The sequence below is a fragment of the Somniosus microcephalus genome, chromosome 2 (assembly GCF_052327205.1).
Source record: "Somniosus microcephalus isolate GS21.2 chromosome 2, FLI_Smic_1.0, whole genome shotgun sequence".
Taxonomy (NCBI): domain Eukaryota; kingdom Metazoa; phylum Chordata; class Chondrichthyes; order Squaliformes; family Somniosidae; genus Somniosus; species Somniosus microcephalus.
The window spans coordinates 141,913,483-141,938,716 of NC_140988.1; the positions used below are offsets into that span (position 1 = coordinate 141,913,483).

At 46.4% G+C, this 25,234-nt stretch overlaps 1 protein-coding gene across 7 annotated transcripts in view; it reads left to right on the top strand.

Moving 5' to 3' along the window:
* The window catches only part of mrpl1 (mitochondrial ribosomal protein L1), a 141,200-nt gene extending 122,745 nt beyond the window's left edge, over positions 1–18,455 (top strand). For 4 of the 7 annotated variants that reach the window (XM_085963220.1, XM_085963193.1, XM_085963189.1 and 1 more), the window contains 2 exons: positions 16,228–16,309; positions 18,229–18,455. In XM_085963220.1, coding sequence (XP_085819346.1) covers positions 16,228–16,309; positions 18,229–18,353 — 207 coding nt within the window. In that variant the 3' untranslated portion in view covers positions 18,354–18,455. Of the gene's footprint in view, positions 1–10,141; positions 10,307–16,227; positions 16,310–18,228 lie in introns of those variants that run through there. The other 3 variants (XM_085963197.1, XM_085963213.1, XM_085963204.1) reach the window with 2 other exon arrangements.
* The last annotated feature ends 6,779 nt before the right edge of the window (positions 18,456–25,234 follow it).

The following is a 25,234-nucleotide window of genomic DNA, read 5'->3' on the forward strand; positions in this document are numbered from 1 at the left end:
CAGGGAGTGAATGTTTAAGGAGGTGGATGGGGTGCCAATCAAGCGGGTTGCTTTGTCCTGGATGGTGTCGAGCTTCGAGTGTTATTGGAGCTGCACTCATCCAGGCAAGTGGAGAGTATTCCATCACACTCCTTACTTGTGCCTTGTAGGTGGTGGAAAGGCTTTGGGGAGTCAGGAGGTGAGACACTCGCCACAGAATACCTAGCCTCTGACCTGCTCTTGTTGCCACAGTATTTATGTGGCTGGTCCAGTTAAGTTTCTGGTCAATGGTGAGCCCCAGGATGTTGATGGTGGGGGATTCAGCGATGGTAATGCTGTTGAATGTCAAGGGGTGGTGGTTAGACTCTCGCTTGTTGGAGATAGTCATTGCCTGGCACTTGTGTGGCGCGAATGTTACTTGCCACTTATCAGCCCAAGCCTGAATGTCATCCAGGTCTTGCTACATTCGGGCATGGACTGCTTCATTATCTGAGGAGTTGCGAATGGAACTGAACACTGTGCAATCAGCGAACATCTCTTATGAATCCTTATGATAGCAGGTCACTGATGAAGCAGCTGAAGATGTTTGGGCCTAGGACACTGCCCTGAGGAACTCCTGCAGCAATGTCCTAGGGCTGAGATGATTGACCTCTAACAGTTGCAACCATTCCCATTGTGCTAGGTATGACTCCAACCAGTGGAGAGCTTTCCCCCCGACTCCCATTGACTTCAGTTTTACTAGGGCTCCTTGATGCCACACTCGGTCAAATGCTGCCTTGATGTCAAAGCAGTCACTCTCACCTCACCTCTGGAATTCAGCTCTTTTATCTATGTTTGGACCAAGGCTATAATGAGGTCTGGAGCCGAGAGGTCCTGGCGGAACCCAAACTGAGTATTTGTGAGCAGGTTACTGGTGAATAAGTGCCGCTTGATAGCACTGTCAACGACACCTTCCATCACTTTGATTATGATTGAGAGTAGACTGATGGGGCAGTAATTGGCCGGATTGGATTTGTCCTGCTTTTTGTGGACAGGACATACCTGGGCAGTTTTCCACACTGTCGGGTAGATGCCAGTATTGCAGCTGGAACAGCTTGGCTTGAGGCGTGGCTAGTTCTGGAGCACAAGTCTTCAGCACGACAGCCGGAATGTTGTCAGGGCCCATAGCCTTTGCTGAATCCAGTGTGCTCAGCCGTTACTTGATATCACGTGAAGTGAAATGAATTGGCTGAAGACTGGCTTCTGTGATGGTAGTGACCTCAGGAGGAGGCCGATAGGGATCATCCACCCGACACTTCTGGCTGAAGATGGTTGCAAACGCTTCAGCCTTGTCTTTTGCACTCGCGTGCTGGGCTCTGTCATCATTGAGGATGGGAATATTCATGGAGCCTCCTCCTCCCATTAGTCGTTTAATTGTTCACCATCATTCATGACTGGATTTGGCAGTACTGCAGAGCTTTGATCTGATCCGTTGATTGTGGGATCGCTTAGCTCTGTCTATAGCATGCTGCTTCCGCTTTTTAGCATGCATGTAGTCCTGAGTTGCAGCTTCCCCAGGTTGGCACCTCATTTTTAGGTACGCCTGGTGCAGCACCTGGCATGCTTTTCTACATGCCTTATTGAACCAGGGTTGATCCACTGGTTTGATGGCAATGGTAGAGTGAGGGATATGCTGGGCCATGAGGTTACAGATTCTGCTGGAATACAATTCTGCTGCTGCTGATGGCCCACAGTGCCTCATGGATGCCCAGTTTTGAGCTGTTAGATCTGTTCTGAATCTATCCCATTTAGCACAGTGGTAGTGCCACACAGCAAAATGGAGGGTGTCCTCCGTGTGAAGACGGGATTTCGTCTCCACAAGGACTGTGCGGTGGTCACTGCTACCAATGCTGTCATGGACAGATGGGTCTGCGACAGGTGAGGACGAGGTTGACGTAAGAAAACTACTAAGCACTTGGTTTGAGTATAAAACAAGGCTTTAATCAACTGTTTCACAAACATGAGCTCTAGTTGCATCATTAGTTCCTGGTTACAAAAACGTCCTGAGCAAGCTGGGCCCACGCCCGAGTATTTATACTTTCCTTGGACGGCACCATCAGTTGGCCGCCCAGTGTTATCTCATGAGTCATTTCTACATGAATGGTAAGATTCATAACATTCTTCCTGCCTGAAAGATTTGGAAGTCCGACGACTTCCTTCTAGCGGATATACAGGACCACGAAGAGCCGCAGTCGTTTTGATTTCTGTTTGTGGCCGGAAGGCACATCTCCTCGGACCGTGTCTTGGTCCCTGGATCGCTTGGTTCGTACAGGTAGGTTGACAGGGCCCGTGTCGCCTTGATCGATCTGAGGGGGACTGGGGAGATCGTGACTCCGGGTGCGGGTCCCCACAGGCGCAGAGCTGGCTTCGTCTTGCTTGGTAGCTAGTGATTGTCCGGCGTCCTGGTTTCGGGTGGCCATCCCGTGGGGAGCGCTTTGCCCCCCGAGTTGATTCGGCGTAGTAGCCGGCAGATCCGTTGATGTCCCGGGTAGGGCGTCATCCTCAAAGGAGCGCAGAGTATCGGCATCATTAATATGGATCCCTCTATCGCTGGGGTCCGTGGGACCGGTTGGATAGGGAGCCAGATCTCGGAGTGAAACGGTGGACTCCCGGCCATCAGGGTACTGCTCGTGCACATATGTGGGATTAACGTCTGTTAGTTCCACCTCATCGACGAGGGGATCATTCTTGGAAGATCGAACGAATCTTCAGAGCAGCACGGGGCCGGGAGCTGCCAACCATGATGGTAGGGACGTCCCATGAGTGGAGCGACGCTGGAACCCAAAGAATCGTTCTTGAGTAACGTTGGTGGATGTAGAAAGAAGAGACCTGATGGAATGCAACACGTCAGGGAGCACAGTTTCCCACTGCTGGTCTGGTAGGTTGCGTGACCTCAGTGCAAGACGAACAGTGTTCCAAATGATAGCATTGTATCTCTCAACCTGTCCGTTACCGATGGGATGATACGGTGTCGTTTTACTTGTGGCGATTCCCCGTTGGGAAAGATAACTTTGAGTTCGCTTGACATGAAGGAGGGACCCTGATCAGAGTGGATGAAATTGGCCGTACCGCAAAGGGAAAAGACCTGATCAAGGCATTTGATCACTGTGGAAGTAAGCATATTGGGACAAGGGAAAGCAAAGGGAAAGCGTGAATATTCACCCACCATAGTAAGCAAGTAGGTGTTTCGCGTTGAGGAAGGCAATGGCCCTTTAAAGTCAATGCTGAGTCACTGTATAGGCTGTATAGCGCGTATGAGCGAGCCATCCGATAGACGGAAGAATTACGGTTTTAATTCCGCGCAAATTCTACAAGTGGAACATGTTCTTTTCACATCTTCCGTAGAAAATGGGAGATTTTTAGATCGCACAAAGTGCAACATACGGGTAACGCCAGGATGGCATAAGTCAGTATGAAGATCCGCAAGAGTCGAAGTTGACATAGAAGAGCAGAATGCACGCGTGAGGGTATCCGGGGCCACATTCTCTTTGCCGGGTCGATAATGTATGGTGTAGCCAAAGGCGGCCAATTCCATCCTCCAGAGCTGTATTTTCTTATTCTTGATCTTAGTGCGTTTCCGGTTATCCAGCATAAAGGCCACGGAGCGCTGATCGGTTATAAGCGTGAAATGGCGACGAGCGAGAAACTGACTCCATTTACGTACTGCTTCGATGATGGCCATAGCCTCCTTCTCGACAGGAGGATAATGGAGCTCGCTACCCTGCAAAGTTCTGGACAGAAATGCAACGGGTCGACCACCTTGATTCAAGGAAGCCGAGATTGCCACCTCCGATGCATCGCACTCGACCACGAAAGGAAGATTTTCATCGATGGAACGAAGCGTGGCTTTTTCCAGTTGTCGCTTGAGGAGGTTGAAAGCTGAAATAGCCATTGCCTCCAACAGAAATGACTTTGCGTGAAGCAGGGGCTGGACCTTGTCGGAGAAGTGGGGTATCCACTTTGCATAATAAGCAAACATGCCAAGTGCCCGACGAAGAGAGCCGAGATTCGTAGGGGGACGGAGCTCCTGAAGCGGACGAAGTCGCTCCGGACCTGGTTTGATGACACCATTGCCCACCCAGTAGCCAGAGTGGCCTCCTACTGTGCTGTAACAATTCAATGATTCTATGATCTTACATCTGTTTGCATTTGCCGTCACTTTTCCCATAATAAATTCCTACGCCCAAGTTTACAATGGAAACTGCCTATGTAAACGTGTCGCACTGTAAATACAGACTCTTCCCCTCCCCCTTCTCCCCAACCCCCCAATTGGAGTCACTGCAACACTACCTTTTGGTGGCATGCAACTGATCCTGTCTGTGTGCAACACCCAGATGTGTATGTTCAGCAGGGATTGCCGGTTAGCAATCTGGAGCGAAAACGCAAGTAAATTTTCCCCTCCCATATCCAGCATTGATGTCAATTGTATTATTCCTACTCCCACTTCAGCTAATTCAGCACAGACCAGGGAAAAAACTGGGTCTTTCCTGACTCTTGACTGGAGGAGCCTTGATTTGGTTTTTTTAAAATTTGGACTCATTTAAGGTTAAGTTGCAACGACGGAGAACGTCAAAAAATCTCTGGAGTTTGGCATCGTGCTCCTTCTGGTCATGACCAGCAATGGTGATCTTATCCAGATATGGAAAAGTGTACGTTAAGTTCTCCTGTTTGACTAGGCTATCCATTGCCCGTTGAAAGATGGCCACCCCATTGGTGACCCCAAATGGAAGGCGACAAAACTGGTAAAGCAGGCCATTGGCCTCAAAGGCCGTATACTTTTTGTCAGAGTCTTTTAATGGTACTTGATGGTACGTGCTCCTTAAGTCAAAAGTTGAAAATACCTTGTAGTTGGCAAGGTTATTGACCATGTCATCGCTGCGTGGTAGTGGGTAGGCATCCAGGTCGGTATACTGGTTAATAGTTTGTGAGTAATCGATGCAAAGACGTTTCTTGTGTTGCTTCAGAGGATTTTTAACAACGATGACTTGAGCCTGCCAGGGAGATGAACATGGCTCAATGATACCGTCAGCTAGAAGGCGAGAGATCTCTGCCTCGATAAAGGATAGATCATCTTGGCTGAAACGTCGTGATTTAGTGACTATGGGCTTACATCGGGGGGAAAGATTGGCAAACAAGGAGAGCTCGTCGAGCGAAGCCGCCGAAAGTGCACAAAATGGTACTTTGAAATAGTAAGCTCCGGCTTTGACCCTCCAAACTTGAAAGTGAGTCTTTTGTGTTGTTTCTGGAAATCCTGTCCCAGGAGCACATCACTGCATAGGTTTTTGAGCACCCCGAAATAAGTGCGGCCACTGAGAATAAGGTCGACAAGACAAAAGCCGGAAGAGTTGGTGGTCAGTGTCATCAGAGCCATTGCAATTTCCCTGTCCGAGGGGTAAATACGCAGTTTTAACTTACTGACAGCCCGCTCACTGATGAAGCTGTCAGAGCTGCATGAGTCGATTACTGCACTCAAAATGTGTCCATTTACCGAAACCTTCGTGGCTGCATGGGACAGACTTTGGGGAAAACAGCTGTGATGGGAGGAGGAGCAGTTTTACCCTTGACAGCTGTAACCTTAGTAGTGGTTCTTGGGGGAGGAGCAGTTTTATAGATAGCAGCTGTAACCTTAGTAGTGGCTCTTGGGGGAGGAGCAGTTTTATAGATAGCAGCTGTAACCTTAGTAGTGGCTCTTGGGAGGAGCTGTTTTATAGATAATAGCTGCAAAACTAACAGGGGCTCTCGACCGGTATACCTTAGAAAAGTGGCCTTTCTTACTGCAATGATTGCAGGTTGCGTTACGAGCAGGACAAAATTTTCTATAGTGGAATGCACCTCCACAGAAGAAACACTTCCTTCCAGATTGCCAAGATGCCACTAGGGCATTGTTGTCATCAGTGAATGCTTCTAGGATAGGGTTGTCATCAGCTAGGTTAGAGTCATCCTCAGTGAGGGCTTCCGCCTGAGGCCTATCGAAGGAGTCACTAAACGTGATAGCAGCAGCCTGTGCACATGGTAAAACATAGGTATCTGCATTCCTCTTTGCTAAGTCCAGAGAACATGCCTGGTCATAGGCAGCCTGTAACTCGAGGGTTTTATTCTCCAACAGACGCTAGCGTATGAAGGGAGACGCAATCCCATTAATAAAGGAATCACGAATTAACTCCTCCTGGTACTGCTCAGCTGTGACAGCTTTAAGATTACAATCCTTGCTGAGCCTGCGAAGCTTTTGAAGGAATTCGTCAAGTGATTCCCCGAGTTGTTGTCGAGTTGTGGCCAGTAGATGCCGAGCAAAAATTTAGTTTGGGGCCTTAACATATAGTCGCTGTAATATTAGGATAGCGGAGTCATAGTCTACACAGTCTTCGATATAGCCAAACACATGAGGAGATACATAATTGGCAAGTAACTCTAATTTATCAGGCACATTTTCACCACACACCCTGAGGAAGTTGCTGAAGGTACGATACCAGTGTTTCCATACCTTAGCAGTTGTAGGTGAATTTGGGTCCAGGTCAAGACGGGCGGATCTGAGTAGTTTGTCCATGATGGATTGATTACAACGTCGAAGTTCCCTTCTACAGTTGAAGCCGTAGCTGGCTGTTCCTGAAATCATTCAGAGCGTGGAGCCGATACACAGTTGATTAAATTGACGTAAGAAAACTAATAAGCACTTGGTTTGAGTATAAAACAAGGTTTTAATCAACTGTTTCACAAACATGAGCTCTAGTTACATCACTAGTTCCTGGTTACAAAAACGTCCTGAGCAAGCTGGGCCCACGCCCGAGTATTTATACTTTCCTTGGACGGCGCCACCAGCTGGCCGCCCAGTGTTAGCTTATGAGTCATTTCTACATGAATGGTAAGATTCATGACAGAGGTTAAGTGTGGTGTATGTAACCTGTTCCAACTTAAGAGAAATGTAAGAAGTCACACAACACCAGGTTATAGTCCAACAGCTTTATTTGAAATCACAAGCTTTCGGAGCGCTGCTCCTTCTTCAGGTGAAGTGGAGAAATGCATAAAGACACAGCTTATATAGTCAGAGAATCATGTCAGATGTTTACAGGTAACCTTTCCAACTGCCATTTATCACACCTCGGCAGAGAGATAATCACAGCAGTCAAAGGTGTGAATGGTGTCCAAACAGGTCAGTCAGGGAAACATTACATCAAAGAACAATGAGGTGGGGTCACAAGGGGTCAAATATTGCAGATGCTGGGGTCTGTATGAAAAACAAAAAAACAGACAAAAAACATTTTTTTTGGCTGGAAATCACAGCAGGTCCGGCCGCATCTGTGTAGAGAGAACAAGTCAATGTCGACTCGAGTCTGGATGACCCTGCATCAGGTGGGGTTACATGTAGCGTGACATGAACCCAAGATCTCGGTTGAGGCCGTCCTCATGGGTGCAGAACTTGGCTATCAGTTTCTGCTCGATGATTTTGCGTTGTCGTGTGTCTCGAAGGCCACCTTGGAGAATGCTTACCCGAAGATCGGAGGCTGAATGTCCTTGACTGCTGAAGTGTTCCCCGACTGGGAGGGAACACTCCTGCCTGGTGATTGTTGCGCGGTGTCCGTTCATCCGTTGTCGCAGTGTCTGCATGGTCTCGCCGATGTACCATGCTCCGGGGCATCCTTTCCTGCAACGTATGAGGTAGACAACGTTGGCCGAGTCACATGAGTATGTACCATGTACCTGGTGGGTGGTGTCCTCACGTGTGATGATGGTATCTGTGTTGATGATCTGGCATGTTTTGCAGAGGTTGCTGTGGCAGGGTTGTGTGGTGTCGTGGTTGCTGTTCTCTTGAAAGCTGGGTAATTTGCTGCGAACGATGGTCTGTTTGAGGTTAGGCGGCTGTTTGAAAGCGAGTAGTGGAGGCGTGGGGATGGCCTTAGCGAGGTGTTCGTCGTCATCGATGACATGTTGAAGGCTGCGAAGAACATGGCGTAGTTTCTCCGCTCCGGGGAAGTACTGGACAACGAAGGGTACTCTGTTGGTTGTGTCCCGTGTTTGTCTTCTGAGGAGGTCTATGCGATTTTTCGCTGTGGCCCGTCGGAACTGTCGATCGACGAGTCGAGCGTCGTATCCCGTTCTTACAAGGGCGTCTTTCAGTGTCTGTAGGTGTCCATCGCGTTCCTCCTCGTCTGAGCAGATCCTGTGTATTCGCAGGGCTTGTCCATAGGGGATGGCTTCTTTAACGTGGTTAGGGTGGAAGCTGGAGAAGTGAAGCATCGTGAGGTTGTCCGTGGGCTTGCGGTAGAGTGAAGTGCTGAGGTGTCCGTCTTTGATGGAGATTCGTGTGTCCAGGAATGAGACTGATTCTGAGGAGTAGTCCATGGTGAGTTTGATGGTGGGATGGAACTTGTTGATGTTATCGTGTAGTCTTTTCAGTGATTCTTCGCCGTGGGTCCATAGGAAGAAAATGTCGTCAATGTATCTGGTGTATAGCGTTGGTTGGAGATCCTGTGCAGCGAAGAAGTCTTGCTCGAACTTGTGCATGAAGATGTTTGCGTATTGGGGTGCGAATTTGGTCCCCATGGCTGTTCCGTGTGTTTGGGTAAAGAACTGGTTGTCGAAGGCGAAGACATTGTGGTCAAGGATGAAGCGGATGAGTTGTAGGATGGCGTCTGGAGATTGGCTGTTGTTGGTGTTGAGTACTGAGGCTGTCGCAGCGATGCCGTCATCGTGGGGGATACTGGTGTAGAGTGCCGAGACGTCCATCGTGGCGAGGAGTGCTCCTGGTTCAACTGGTCCGTGGGTGCTGAGCTTCTGTAAGAAGTCTGTAGTGTCGCGACAGAAGCTGGGGGTTCCCTGTACGATGGGTTTCAGGATGCCCTCGACATATCCAGAGAGGTTCTCACACAGGGTTCCGCTGCCTGATGCGATAGGACGTCCAGGTGTGTTGGCTTTGTGTATCTTTGGGAGGCAGTAGAAGTCTCCCACGCGGGGAGTACGTGGGATGAGAGCATGTAGGATGCTTTGAAGGTCTGGATCGAAGGTTTTGATCAGTCTGTTGAGTTGGCGGGTGTGTTCTTTGGTCGGATCTGCGGGTAACTGTCTGTAGTGTTCCTGGTTGTCCAGTTGTCGGTATACTTCTTTGCAATAGTCCGTTCTGTTCTGTATGACGATGGCACCTCCTTTGTCTGCTGGTTTGATGACGATGTTGCGGTTGGTCTTGAGAGCGTGGATGGCGTTGCGTTGTGCTCGGGTGACATTCTGGACTGTCTTGTGAGTGCGGCTGATGAATTTGGCGTTGATGCATCTCCTGACAGCTTGAGCATACATGTCAAGCTTAGGGCAGCGACCCTCCGGAGGGGTCCAATTTGACTCTTTCTTTTTCGGTTGCTGCACTGCGGATCCCTCTGTCTGCTGTTCCGGATCATTGATTGTCTCATTGGGTTCACTGCTGACATCTTGGGGCTTGTTCTCTCTACACAGATGCGGCCGGACCTGCTGTGATTTCCAGCCAAAAAAAATGTTTTTTGTCTGTTTTTTTGTTTTTCATACAGACCCCAGCATCTGCAATATTTGACCCCTTGTGACCCCACCTCATTGTTCTTTGATGTAATGTTTCCCTGACTGACCTGTTTGGACACCATTCACACCTTTGACTGCTGTGATTAACTCTCTGCCGAGGTGTGATAAATGGCAGTTGGAAAGGTTACCTGTAAACATCTGACATGATTCTCTGACTATATAAGCTGTGTCTTTATGCATTTCTCCACTTCACCCGAAGAAGGAGCAGCGCTCCGAAAGCTTGTGATTTCAAATAAAGCTGTTGGACTATAACCTGGTGTTGTGTGACTTCTTACATTTGTCCACCCCAGTCCAACTCCGGCATCTCCACACCACAACTTAAGAAAACTTAAGCCTGGTCCCCCTTAAGAAAGGTACTACTTTCTTTGGCTGCTGTATACGTAATACCGGTGGTGACCACACCGGTATATAAGCACAGTGTAATAATATTGTATTCAGTATAGCCCGACCTCCAACCAGCAAAGACCTGTTGAATTTACTCTTGTGGTCTGTGTAGTAATTCTCACTATAACACACAGACTTAACAGTGGCGACGAGTCCGATTCTTACCCTGCTGCAGTAATTTCCACGGCGACTTCGTCCACAGACAGGACGTCGAAGAGAGGTTTCCACCCTCATCACCTACGGGAAGACACATCGAGCGGCAGGCATCGAGCAACCGGAGTGCAGAAGACATCCTGACCTCGAAGCCTCCATCAGCGACTGTCAGCTTCTTCTACTACCTCGTGGTGGGTAAGCCGGGCAGCGACGCGACAGAAAGTCAACCGCGTTGGCTGTACAGACGGGGCTGGGAAGACGGAGGAATAAGGGCGGTGAGGTCGATCGCGACCAGAGATAAGGGCCGGGCCGCTTTCGAGCGAGAGGCGCAGCGCGGGACATCGATCGCGACCAGAGATAAGGGCCGCATTCGGGCTAAAGGCGCAGCGTCTGGGGAAACTGAAGGCGCGAGAGCCACGGTGAAGCGGAGACAGCGTCGGGGGACGGGTGAAGACCGCCAAGCGTGGGAAAACCGCCATATTGTGGGCGGAGGACGACGGCAAGAGCGGGAAGCCGCCATCTTAGATAACATTAAAAATACGATAAATTGCTACGATGCCTAAACATGGGAACATTAATGCCTTCGACAGTGATATAGAAGACTGGGCTATGTATGTAGAACGCATACAAAACTATTGTAAGGCAAATAAAATTCCTGAGACAGATAAAGCACTAACATTACTAAACTTAATGGGTGCGAAGACATACGGGCAATTGAAACACCTGTTATCACCAGATGAACCGGCGGATAAGACGTTCGAACAGATTGTTACTGTCCTAAAAAAATCATCTTAGCCCCACGCCGCTGATGCTAGCGGAACGATTTAAAATTTTACGATAGAAGACAGCGGCAAAATGAAAGCAATGCTGAATATTTGATGGAATTACGTAAGCTAGCAAAATATTGTCAGTTTGGAACGGGACTGACAGAGGCACTTCGAGATAGATTTGTGTGTGGTTTATTTAAACAGGATACACAAAGGCGACTGCTCGAGGAGAATGAGCTGTCTCTCGAGAAGGCGGTCACTATGGCAGCAGCACACGAGGCCGCAGCGAGAGGCACGGCAGTAATGCAGCTACGGCCACCGGAACTCGGTACAAACAAATTGGGTTTGAGTTCTGTCAAATGTTATCGTTGTGGAAAGACAACGCACGATCAGAACCAGTGTTGGTTTAAAAACCAAGCATGCAGAACGTGTGGCAGGTTTGGCCACATAGCTAAAGTATGCCGGTCAGGAAAGAAGACCAGCAATAAAAAGTCACCGCAAGGAAAATATGCAAAGGTACACAAGGTGACAAAGAACAGTTTGACTGAACAGAAGTCAGATTCAGACGCTAGCAGTAATGAACTGGATAGCTTAAGAATACACAACGTTGGTAAGGATACAGACCTCCAGACAATTTGGGTCACTCTTAAGATAGCAGGAGTCCAAGTAAAAATGGAATTGGGCACTGGATCGGCATTGACGGTCATGAATAAGAAAGATTACAGAAGGTTATTCCAACATATTCCCTTACAGGATACGGAGATTATATTGAAAACGTACACGGGGCAAAGAGTGTACCCCATCAGAAAAATAGAGGTAGAAGTGGTCCACAAGGGCGAAGGAAGCCAAGTAATGGACTTATATGTGCTACCTGAAGGAGGTCCACCACTACTAGGACGGGAGTCGATTAGGAAAATGAATATGGACTGGCACTCCTTGAAAGCACTAACGGTAGATTCCGGGGAAACAGCTGTCAAACCTAAACGATTGTCCAGAATATTGGATGAGGCTAAAGAGGTGTTCCAGCCGGGACTGGGAACACTGAGAGGAATTACGGCAAACATCAAGATTGATGAACATGCACAACCAAAAATTTTTTAAGCCAGACCGGTACCCTATGCAATACGACCTGCGGTTGAAGCGGAGCTGAAAGCACTAGAACGTTCAGGGGTACTGTCTAAAGTAGATTGGAGTGAGTGGGCTACGCCCATTGTTCCCGTTATGAAACGTCCTGCGAACAATAAGCCAGGAGATCCAGGGAAGGTTCGCATCTGTGGAGATTTCAAGATCACCGTTAATCCGGTGCTCCACACGGTGCAGTATCCGCTTCCACGGATTGAGGATATTTTCGCTTCACTGTCTGGCGGGAAACACTTCACCAAGATAGACCTGGCGCAGGCGTACTTGCAGATGGAGGTTGAAGAGGAGTCACGCCAATACCTCACGATCAACACGCATCGAGGGTTGTACCGGTACAATAGGCTGGTTTTTGGTGTGGCATCGGCTCCAGCAATTTGGCAGAGGGCCATGGAGCAGGTATTACAGGGAATTCCAGGCACACAATGTTACCTGGACGATATTCTGATCACAGGTGATGGTGATGAACAGCATCTCGCTAACTTGGAACTGGTGCTCAACAGACTGAAAGAGTATGGACTTAGGGTAAATAGGCAGAAATGTGAGTTCTTCCAGAAGCGGATCTCGTACTGTGGTCATGTCATTGACCGGGAGGGGCTTCATAAGTCTCCTGACAAGATAGCAGCAGTTGTAAAGGCTCCCGCTCCGGAGAATGTCTCTCAGTTGAGGTCGTTTCTAGGATTAATTAACTACTACAATAAATTTCTGCCAAATCTATCCACGGTGCTGCATCCGTTGAACGCTCTTTTACAGAAAGGGGTACCATGGGACTGGGGCAAAAACTGTAAGAAGGCATTTCGCAAAAGCAAAGAATTGATCACCTCAGAGGAAGTGTTGGCTCACTTCAACCCGACACTGCCTATTCGGTTGGCTTGTGATGCTTCTCCATATGGTATTGGGGCAGTACTCTCACATAAATTGCCAAATGGCACGGAAAGGCCAGTCGCGTTTGCATCCAGATCATTGACCTCCGCTGAGCGCAACTATGCGCAGATCGATAGGGAGGCCCTTAGCCTTGTATGGGGAGTGAAGAAGTTTAATCATTACCTACAGGGCCAAAAATTCACACTTCTGACGGACCATCAACCGTTGGTGTCCATTTTTAACCCTAAGAAGGGTGTTTCGGTGATGACAGCACAGCCTCTCCAGAGATGGTCTCTTTTCTTAGGGGCACATCAATATCAGATAGAATTCAAAGGTACGAAACAGCATGGCAATGCTGATGGCCTGTCGCGCCTGCCACTACCTGAAGATGAAGACACGACGGAAGTTGACCCTGTTGAGTTATTTCATTCGACCATTATCGAGTGTTTACCTGTCACCAACGCAAGTATTGAAAGAGAAACCAGGAATGACCCGACACTGTCCAGAGTCTACGAGGTGACAGTGAAAGGATGGCCAACACGGGGTGATCCTCTGTTACCGGCATTCTCGGCAAGGCGAGACCAGCTGTCCGTCTGCCATGGTACTTTGATGTACGGGACAAGAGTGATTATTCCTCCCAAGTTAAGGGAAAGAGTTTTAAAAGAACTACATGAAGGTCATCTGGGGGGAGTTAAAATGAAAAGTCTTGCTAGGGCTTACGTATGGTGGCCGGGTATTGACCAACAGATTGAGGAGTTAACGAAAAGCTGCGCTGGGTGTCAAAACGTGCAAAATGCACCTCCGATAGCACCGCTACACCCATGGGAATGGCCTTCAGCCCCATGGCAATGCGTACACATTGACTTTGCTGGTCCATTCATGGACTCCATGTTCCTAATCGCGGTGGACGCACATTCCAAATGGCCAGAAGTCAATAAGATGAATACCACTACTTCAGAAAAGACAATTGCGGTGTTAAGAACAATATTCGCAAGGAACGGATTGCCAGAACAGATCTGTTCGGACAACGGACCACAGTTTGTATCGGAAGAATTCCAACAATTCTTAAAGAAGAATGGAGCTAAACATTATACCTCTGCCCCATATCATCCGGCGACAAACGGGTTGGCTGAAAGATTTGTCCAGACATTCAAAAAGGCTATTAAGGCCATGAATGATGATCAGATTCCGCTGCAACACAAGGTCGATAAGTTCCTGATGTCATATAGAAACGCCGATCATGCCGTGACTAACCAAAGTCCTGCTATGATGTTTTATAACAGGAGGTTGCGGTCCAAGTTGGACTTGTTCAAACCAAATGTGCGGAGGGAAGTGGAAAACAAACAGTTTCGGCATATTAACAGCAAGACCACTCGAACTTTCGACGTAGGACAACCAGTGATGGCAAGTGTGCCCTTGCTACTCTCATTGCTTCTTCCAAGTGGTATTCAACATGGAGGAGTACTGATTCATCAGCTGAGGGAGGGCAGTAGGTGGTAATCAGCAGGAGGTTTCCTTGACCATGCTTGACCTGAAGCCATGAGACTTCATGGGGTCCGGAGTCAATGTTGAGGACTCCCCGACTGTATACCACTGTGCCGCCACCTCTGGTGGGTCTGTCCTGCCGGTGGGACAAGACATACCCAGGGATGGTGATGGAGGAGTCTGGGACATTGGCTGAAAGATATGATTCTGTGAGTATGACTATGTCAGGCTGTTGCTTGACTAGTCTGTGTGGCAGTTCTCCAAATTTTGGCACAAGTCCCCAGATGTTAGTGAGGAGGACTTTGCAGGGTCATCTGGGCTGGGGTGTGCCGTGTCTGAAGCCGGTCCTGAGGTCAATGCCGGGTGGTCTGTCTGGTTTTATTCCTATTATTGTTTTTCATGGCTCGGTAGGCCATTTCAGAGGGCAGTTAAGAGACAACCACTGTGGGTCTGGAGTCACATATAGGCCAGACCAGGTAAGGATGGCAGCTTCCTTAAAGGACATTAGTGATCCAGATGGTTTTTTATGACAATCTAATAGTTTCACGGTCACCATTACTGATGCTAGGTTTTTATTCAGTTTTATTTAGTTAACTGAATTTAAATTCCCCAGCTGCCATGGTGGGATTTGAACTCCCATCTCTGGATCATTAGTCCCCGCTGTGTTAAGTTGCAGAAGTTCATTGAGATATGGTTAGACAAGTAATATGAACAGATAGTCCAAAAATCATTTTTTGTTGGAGGAAAAACATTATGTAAAATATATTGCATGGTGAAGTGAATGATTCGCTAAATATCTTAATATTTATAAAACTTTGTTTTGGAGAATCTTGTTGCATGCTGGGACTTCAGTGTAATATAACATTTATTGCATGCTGTATTTTATGAAAATGGAGTGCAGAGCAAAAAGGAAGGCAAGGGGGATCACTGAGCAGCAACATCAACAACTTGTATCTATATAGCACCTCTTAATGTCAAAAACATCCCAAGACTTTTTACAGAGGGGATACAAAAAGTATCGATAAAGGAACAGATCCCAAGCCATGGTGGGAGAGATGACCAAAAGTTTGGTCGAGAGATGGGTTTTGAGAAGGTTTTTAAAGAGAAGTAGAGAGGCAGAGGGGTTGAGGAAGGGAGTCCCTACAGCGTAGGGCCGAGGTGTTTGAAAGCTCCACCACCAATGGGGGGATGTAGGGAGATTGTCGAGTACAAAAGGCCAGTGTCGGAAAACCATAGAATGTGGCAGGGAATATAAGCCTGGAGCAAGTTGCAAAGATTGGGTGGAACATGGCTGTGGAGGCGATTTGAAGACTGGGACGAAGCAGGCAGAATGAGAGGGAGAAGCACTGAAGAAAAATAACACTTGACTAGAATAGGCTGGGAAAGGGGAAAATGGACTGGGGAAAAGTTAGCAACTATCAATCCGCAGGTTCAGCAGTATGGGGATGTGGGGCAGTAAATTCACTAAGTTGCAGATGATTCTGATTGTGTGTACAGGAAACTCTTTTTTATCCGGCACCGACGGGGCCGGCGTGGTGCCGGTTTATCAAAAAGTCCGGATTACAGAGAGGTATAGTTAAAAGGTACGAGAGCTCTGTACACCGCAACAAATCCAGGCTTCCCTGTTGCTTAGCAACAGGTGCAAGAAGCCCGGCCACAGACCAAGCATCCCTGTTGCTTAGCAACAAGTGCAGGAACCCCGATTACACAGCCACAGATCCAGGAACGGCCACTAATATGAAGTAAAACTTACCTGAACCTACTCCTGCATTTTGCCGGTTAACAGATTTCTGGTTATTTAGGTGCCGGTAAATCGAGAGTTTACTGTATTGTGATGTCCTCAACTGCATAGATTCTTGTCAGCTACTCTGTTGTTTTTCAGCTGGATATGCCAAGAGAACACATTGTTGCTAATGTCGCCACAATCATCAAGGATGTTTGTACACAAAGACCAGTGAGTTTTGGTGAGCAATACTGTTTAAAGTTTGTATCCTATTTTTATGTACATACTGTATCTGGAATCTTTTGGAGAAGTAAACCAAATATCCTCCACATTATGTATTTTGTCAGAATTAAATTTATATAGACTGTGGGAAGACTAAAAAAATGCTGTACTTTTCATTCTTGGGGCTTTCGTTGGAATCTAGCCAGAGTTGTAGATCCTGATGAAATGAGTTCAGTGAATCTCAGTCCAGTCCTTATTGGGTGTGGGGTTCACAACACAAATTGATAATTTACAGCTTATCTTCCTGAGTGACACTACCAGGATGACAGATGTGGGGAAATGCATTCAGGTAATTTTCTGTGGTTGCACTTAAGATGCATCAAAGCAGATTAGGGAGAGATTTATTGTGCATTTAACATTTAACACATGCTACATGTGACATGGGAGCACTCAATGCAGACTTTAGATTCCAAAAGTAGAATACTGATCCATTCCCCATTTATGACATCCTCTCCTTGATGAAAGCATAAATTCTAAATATTTTTGTTGTATGTGTGAAATTTAAAAAAAAAACAAATCAAGGCTCCTCCAGTTAAGAGGCAGGAAAGACCCAGTTTTTTCCCTGGTCTGTGCTGAATTAGCTGAAGTGGGAGTAGGAATGATACAATTGACATCAATGCTGGATATGGGAGGGGAAAATTGACTTGCGTTTTCGCTCCAGATTGCTAACCGGCAATCCCTGCTGAACATACACGTCTGGGTGTTGCACACAGACAGGATCAGTTGCATGCCACCAAAAGGTAGTGTTGCAGTGACTCCAATTGGGGGGTTGGGGAGGAGGGGGAGGGGAAGAGTCTGTATTTACAGCGTGACACGTTTACATAGGCAGTTTCCATTCTAAACTTGGGCGTAGGAATTTATTATGGGAAAAGTGATGGCAAATGCAAACAGATGTAAGATCATAGAATCATTGAATTGTTACAACACAGTAGGAGGCCATTCGGCCCGTCGAGCCCGTGCCAGCTCTCTGCAAGAGCACTTCAGCTAGTCCCAATCCCCCGCCCTTTCTCCATAGCCCTGCAAAAAAAATCTTTCAGATACTTACCTAATTCCCTTTTGAAAGCCACAATTGAATCTGCCTCTACCACCCTTTCAGACAGCGCATTCCAGATTATAACCACTCGCTGCGTAAAAAAGTTTTTCCTCATGTCGCCTTTGGACCTTCTGCCAATCACTTTAAATTTGTGTCCTCTGGTTCTCGACCCTTCCACCAATGGGAACAGTTTATCTCTATCTACTCTGCCTAGACCCCTCATGATTTTGAACACCTCTATCAAATCTCCTCTCAATCTTCTCTGCTCTAAGGAGAACAACCCCAGTTTCTCCAGTCCTCTTGAAGTCTATCTCTATCTTCCTCACTGTTCACTATACTTTCCAAGTTTTTTGTCATCTACCAATTTTGAAATAGTGCCCTGTACACCTAAGTCCAAATCATTAATATATATCAAGAAAAGCAGTGGTCCTAGTACCGATCCCTGGGGAACACCACTGTATACATTCCTCCAGTCCGAAAAACAACCATTCATCACTACTCTCTTATAATTCAAGACAAAACCTGCTTCACAGGAATTAACCTCCATAATTCCACTTTGTTTTTTGATTACCAGTGATCAAATAACTCAATTTAAACAACAAGGCCTACTACAAAGCAGGATGTGAGTTAACTTGCAATAAATCTGAACACTTTTAGATTATTCTTCCTATTCTAAGCCCTTTGAACTGCACAATTTAGAAATTATAATAATTTGAAATATGTAATTTTCTCTTTCTGTATATCCTGGGTTTAGTTTTGTATTTCATGAAATTGTTGATTTTTGTGTTCTATTTTTAACACAAACAGTTTAAGTTAGCAGATGTTTTCTACTTTATTTTTTTCAGGGCCATTTGTTGAACGAGCCATTATTTGCAGTGCAACTAGTGAGTCTTTGCTGTTCAAAGTCGAACCTTTCCTTCCTCAAATAACAGAAGACAATGAAGAAGAGAATCAAAATGTCAATAATTAACTATTGTGCTATTATGTGCAGATGTACTGCTGACTGCTGTTTTGTGTCCATATGGCATATTGTGATGCAATAAACCTTGATTCATGTGCGATAAATATACAAGTTGAGTTTATCAGCATTAGTTAAACAGGGGTTGTGTGGACTGAAATCTAATCAAGTAAACAACCAGTGTGTGTCCTGTTAATGTTTGTTTAAAAGGAATATTTACTGTTGCACAAATATAATCCTGCTCAGTGTTGGCTCAATAGGAACAATTGGATAAGATTTTTCCCAATATGGATTGTTACTATAAGCTTCTACAGGATTAACTTTTCACATGGTGTCTGTGAGAATGTGGATGTCTCCAATATCCCATATTACCATACCTTGTAAATTCTGATTTGAAATACTATCATAATTAACAACTTTTTTGCTCATTGCAAATTAGTTTCTTTTGGGGTTGACTCCATGTTGAGTATAACTCTAGTGCAGTGTCAGGGCAGGTTTTAAAGTGCTTGGGCGTTCTGTCGTACCTGCTGGGCACTTTCTAAACTGAAACAGAGTTTTCGGGGTGTGGATACTTCAATTCACATTCTCAAAACATCTAAAATTTACCTGCTAACAGCGGAGCTCTGTGCAACCATGTTCCCACATATGTAGAAAACTCGTTGGTGGCAGTGGCAATGTGCTTTAATACATGGTTTTGTAAACAAGGTTCAGAAAGACCTGCAAAGAGAAGGAAATAGAGAGAGTAATCTTTGTTGAAGCATAAATGCTGGAACAAAATGTTCACTTAACTGACAATCATTAATTCCTTATGAAAAGATTTCAGTTCACTGCCAAAAGAACAAGCAAAAAAGAAAATTAAATTTTTTAACAACTCATAATTCTACAACTGTAAACTGGAAAAAAATAAACAAAAACATAAAAGGCTGGACATTCACAGCAGGCCCACCAGCGTCTGTAAAGGGGCAGCACGGTGGCATAGTGGTTAGCACTGTTGCCTCACAGCGCCAGGGACCCGGGTTCGAATCCGGCCTCGGGTGACTGTGTGGAGTTTGCACATTCTCCCCGTGTTTGCGTGGGTTTCCTCCGGGTGCTCCGGTTTCCTCCCACAGTCCAAAAGATGTGCGGGTTAGGTTGATTGGCTATGATAAATTGACCCTTCGTGTTAGGGGGATTAAATACGTGAGGTTACGGGGATAGGGTGGGATATGTGTCGGTGCAGGCTCGATGGGCCGAAATGGCCTCTATCTGCACTGTGGGGATTCTGTGAAAAGACAGTTGCAGACCCTTCATCAGAACTCTTAAAAATGGTTATCTAAAATATGGGTGGGTCATCCTGGACCATATAATGAGTGTAATGACTGTTCGAGGAGGTTCTGTGTTGGATTGTGCAAAACTTTAAGTCTTCAGTTTTTGCCTCATGAATGAATTGGCTCAGTTTCCATATCAGCCTCTAATCTGCTGATCATTTCAGCCTCAATATTACTGCTCCCCCCTCTTTCCCCCTCCCCCCCACCAATTTTTTCCTCCTGACAATGATGTATATTGGTGTATGTGCAAGCTTGCATATCTCACAGTGGTGGTTTGGCACATGTGAGGTTAGACAATGTGTGTCTCTTTAAGCGTGAAAGATAGCATCATAATCAAACCAGATCCTGCCCTTGGGCAATATCCAGACATGCACACTTAACAGCTTGGACTCTGCCAGGAGCTGAATTTCTGGCTGATTCCCCCCCCACCCCCCTCCCCATCTTTATAGACGCTTCCTAGGCCTCGAAACACATTATAGGCCGCGCCGCCTTATTGATCACATCGCGTTTCAGGTTGCGGCGCGTTGAGTTACCCGTCACATCGCGTTTTAGGACGCATCGCATTTTAGGTGGTGTCCTGTTTTAGACTGCCTTGCCTTATGGGTTACGGCACCTTTTAGGTCACGTTGCGTTTTATGTCGTGTTATGTTTTAGGTCCTATGTAATTATTCCAATCACTAATACAAGTCAATTAATAAAACACTTTCTTGATCTATTAGAACATTACAGCAGTATAAAATTCTGTAACAGAATTGCCATGAATTCTGGAAATTTTCAGTCAGTTACCAATCCTGGATAACACTCAGGCTCCAAAAGCATTTTAAACTTTTGTTCAAATTGAAACTGCAATCTAAATCATTTCACACGTGCATTTTGATTATAGCTGTGTCCATTGGAACATATGTATAAAAACACTGGGATCAGTAAACCAATAAACCTTGTAAGGAATATTAATGAAAGGGCCCACATTAAGTTCTTAAACTCTTCAGCTTATATCCTCACCAAAGAACCATTTGGGAATTTACCGTCTGTGTCTAGGAAAATATAAGGCCTGAATTTGGCTTGTTTGAACTGTCTTACATCAACCAGTCCTATAATGTTAATATTTACCCCCTGTGTTAGGATATAGATAGACATTTGTCAACTTCGGCTCAGCTGGTAGCACTTTCGCCTCTGAGACAGAAGGCTGTGGGTTCATGGCCCACTCCAGAAATTTGAGCACATAATCCAGGCTGACACTCCAGTGCAGTGCTGAGGGATTGCTGCACTGTCGGAAGTGCCATCTTTCGGATGAGAGGTTAACCAGAGGCCCCATCTACTCTCTCGGGTGGACGTAAAAAATCCCAGGGCACTATTTCAAAGAAGAGCAATATTTATCCCTCAATCAACAACACAGATACATACCATCTGGTCATTATCACGTTGCTGTTTGTGGGAGCTTGCTGTGCACAAATTGGATGCTGCGTTTCCGAAATTGCAACAGTGACTACACCTCAAAAGTACTTAATTGGCTGTAAAGCGCTTTGGGACGTCCTGAGGTTGTGAAAGGCGCTATATAAATGGAAGTCTTTCTTTTATAAGCTACTGAATGAATAAGGTAACAGCCGTTGAAATTAAACACACCCACAAGCGGGGGTGGGGGGCGGAGTGTTAAAGACTTAAATCCGGGTTACGTGTTCCCAACACGCCACGCCCGCACCCACTGCCTTTTTTACAGCAGTGAATATCGTGCCATCGAGCGTCCCACTGTGGAGAGGTGGGACACTTCATTAACATATTTAAATTGGGCTCCCACAGTGCAATTGGGTTGGGAAACCCGGCAGTGAAAGGGAGGTGGGAGCTGCCGGCTCCACAAGGCAAGCGCCTTTTTCAGCACTACTTGTGCTCCCCTGGCCCCTCAAGGAAGCCTTCGGCCTCCCCACTGCCGACTGTGACCTCTCCCCAAGTCCAAATTATTGCTGATAAGCTTGTAACTTTAGTAAACATTTCCACATTTTCTACATCATCCTCCTTCCAAGTCAGTGTGTAGGTTGGTGGTTTCACCTCCCTCTGGGATGCTCAGATTCATCTTCATTTCAGCCAATTTACGTGATGAAGTCACTTGTAGTGAAACCCTTTTCACTTTGTCTGTAAATCATGGTCCAAGACAACACGAGCTAAGGATGGCTCTTCTTTAGGTTACTCCAGACCCTTCCTATCTTAACATAACCTTCCATTTCGCATGGGCAAGCTTGCCGAGCACCAACCAGTGTGAACCAGCTGTTACCTGTGAAAGATAGGGTGACCGTATTTTCTAAACCAAATCCGGGGACACACAGGGTGGGAACACAGCAAAGTAGCCAGGACGTGTTTCAAGAAATCCAGCATAACAACTTTGTTGCTTCTGCTAGTGGAATACGCGAAGAGATAACGCCATCTCTTTACACCGACTCTCGAATCTTGCGTGTGTTCTGGTAATAGTGCTGTACCATCTATATTTGTCCCCAAATACCCTAACTTTTAATTTCTCAATTTTAAATCTGTTCCAAACAGACTGAGGTTTTCCATATAAGGTGTGAAACACCCTCTGTCTCAGACAGTTTCAGAAACCCTTCCCGGTGGGAGAATTTAGAGCTTGCCTTATTCAGTAAATAAAATCACAATGCGCCATACTAATCTGAGGTAATGTAAATCCACTCACCCAGCAGCTCTCACTGCGCCCTCGGCTTCTCCCATGCATTTTAAAGATTCCGCCCTCCGGCCAGTCACTATTGGTCAAAACATGGGGTCAGGTGACTCAATCCCCCAGAGTGCAGTGGGGCCCAAGCTATCGATGAGGCCTTTTCTCTGCCGCGTTGCATTGTGGGAAGGTGGAGCCGCCATCGTCGCCTCCATTCAACCGACTCGGAATCCATTCCTGAGCTCAAACTGGGCGGGAACAAGCCGAGAATCTCTCCTCAGGGGTTCTGTACATTCGCATTTAAAAAAACAAAGGCTCTATACGGGGATGAGTTTTCTGAACTGGGAACTCCTCTGGGGACATTATTTGCCTGGGGACACAGAAAATGGGGACATATGTTCAGCCTAGTGAAAGATCCTTTTGTCCTCAGGTACTGCTGGCCCATGCCAAGTCCTCACACAACCTTACAGCTCTTTCATGACTGACCATCCATACCTATGGGGCACACATTACAGCTGTAACCTACAAATGTCGGACTTGACACACACATCTTTGAAGAGTTTAACATTTAAAAATACTGTAATAAAGCCTAAAACGCGACCTAAAATGTGACACGACGTTAAACGTGACACAACCTGAAATGTGACGTGACTAGAAATGCAACACGACCTAGAACGCAAAGCGACAGAAACACAACACAATCAAAAATGCAATGCAGCCTAAAATGTGACGCAACCTAAAACCCAACGCGACTTATAACGCGACTTGGCCAATATCGTAACACAACGGGAAACATAACATAATCTGAAGCATGACACGACCTAAAATGTGGCGCGATGGGAAACATAACACAAATTAAAACATGACGCGATGGTAAATGCAACATAGAAAAATAGGAGCAGGAGTAGGCCATCCGGCCGTTCGAGCTTGCTCCGCCATTCAACACGATCATGGCTGATCCTCTATCTCAATACCATATTCCAGCTCTCTCCCCATACTCCTTGATGCCTATCGATCTCCTTCTTAAATATATTCAGTGACTTGGCCTCCACAACCTTCTGTGGTAGAGAATTCCACAGGTTCACCACCCTCTAACTGAAGAAATTTCTCCTCATCTCAGTCCTAAATGTCCTACTCCATATCCTGAGACTATGACCCCTCGTTATAGACTCCCCTGCATCCAGTCTGTCTAGCCCTGTCAGAATTTTATACATTTCAATGAGATCTCTCATTCTTACAAACTCTAATAAATACAGGCCTAGTCGACCCAATCTCTCCTCATACGACAGTCCTGCCATCCCTTGAATCAGTCTGGTGAACCTTTGCTGCACTCCCTCTATGGCAAGTGTATCCTTTCTTAGGTAAGGAGACCAAAACTGCACACAGGAGTCCAGGTGTGGTCTCACCAAGTATATCTGTGGTAAGACATCCTTGCTCCTGTACTCAAATCCTCTTGCAATGAAGGCCAACATGTCATTTGCCTTCCTAACTGCTTGCTGCACCTGCATTAACAGCAGAAAATGCTGGAAATACTCAGCAGGCCAGGCAGCATCCGTGGAGAGAGAAACAGAGTTAACGTTTCAGGTCTGGGACCCTTCATCAGAACTGGAAAAAGCTGGAGATATAACAGATATTAAGCAGGTGCAGAGAAGGGGTGGGGGGTGGTGGTTAGTGTTAGATCCGTGATTCTGAGGATATGCTGTTATTCAATAATCACACGGATGCTGTAAATTAACAATAAACAGGTCTTTACTGGAGGAGGGTAGTCTCAAGACTGGGGGTACAGAGGCATGCGCAAAGCTTATATACAGGTGTGGTCACTGCCGGTACTACAGTATACAGGAGCTGTAAAAGTAGTTCTACTTAAAGGCACATACACGACAATTCCTCCCCTTTTAGATTAGTAGTACCCCTAATATTCAAATAACAATTAACATTTTAACATGTACATTAAACAACAAAAGTCCATTTATAGATTCAGTCTTTGGGGCGGCTTCCTGACCCTTTCGGGATAGCGCCTTTCCGGAGGTTCTTGTTCTTGGTGCAGAGGCGATTCTGACCCCTTTTCATCGGGTAGTTCATCGGGTTCCACTGCTACTGGGTCTGAGGTAGATGCTACTGGTATGTCGGGTTCATCCCCAGGTACTCGAGACATGGGGTTGATGCGTTCCTGTGACGCTAAGATCTGATCGACGTGGCGTCTCACAATGTGCTCCCCGACATCCACTGTGTACATTAATGGCCCCTGCCTTGTACATATCGTTCCGGGTTGCCATTTCTCTGTTCGATAGTCACGGGCCAAGACTGGTTGCCCTACATTGAAGCTCCTTGTCGGCTTCTCATTGATGTGCTGGAATTCTTTGTCCTCAACATTTCTTCGCACATTTGGTCTGAGCAAGTCCAGACGAGATCTCAACCTTCGGTTAAAGAACATCATGGCCGGGGTCTGGTTGGTAACTGCATGTGTCGCGTTTCGGTAGGCTAATAAGAAATTGTCCATCTTATGCTGTAGTGGAATTTCATCGTCGCACATGGCCTTTATCGCCTTCTTAAAGGTTTGTACGAACCTCTCAGCCAATCCATTTGTGGCTGGATGATACGGGGTGGATGTGTAATGCCTTACCCCATTCCTTCTCATAAATTTTTGAAACTCGTCGGACACAAACTGTGGTCCATTATCAGAGCAAATCTGCTCTGGCAAACCGTTTCTGGCAAATATGGTCCATAGGACTGCAATCGTTTTCTCTGTAGTGGTTGAAGACATTTTTATCACCTCAGGCCACTTTGAATGAGCATCCACTGCTATTAAGAACATTGAGTCCATGAATAGACCAGCGAAATCAATATGCACCCGTTGCCATGGAGAGGAGGGCCACTCCCATGGGTGTAGAGAGGCATGTGGTGGTGCATTTTGGACCTTCTGGCAT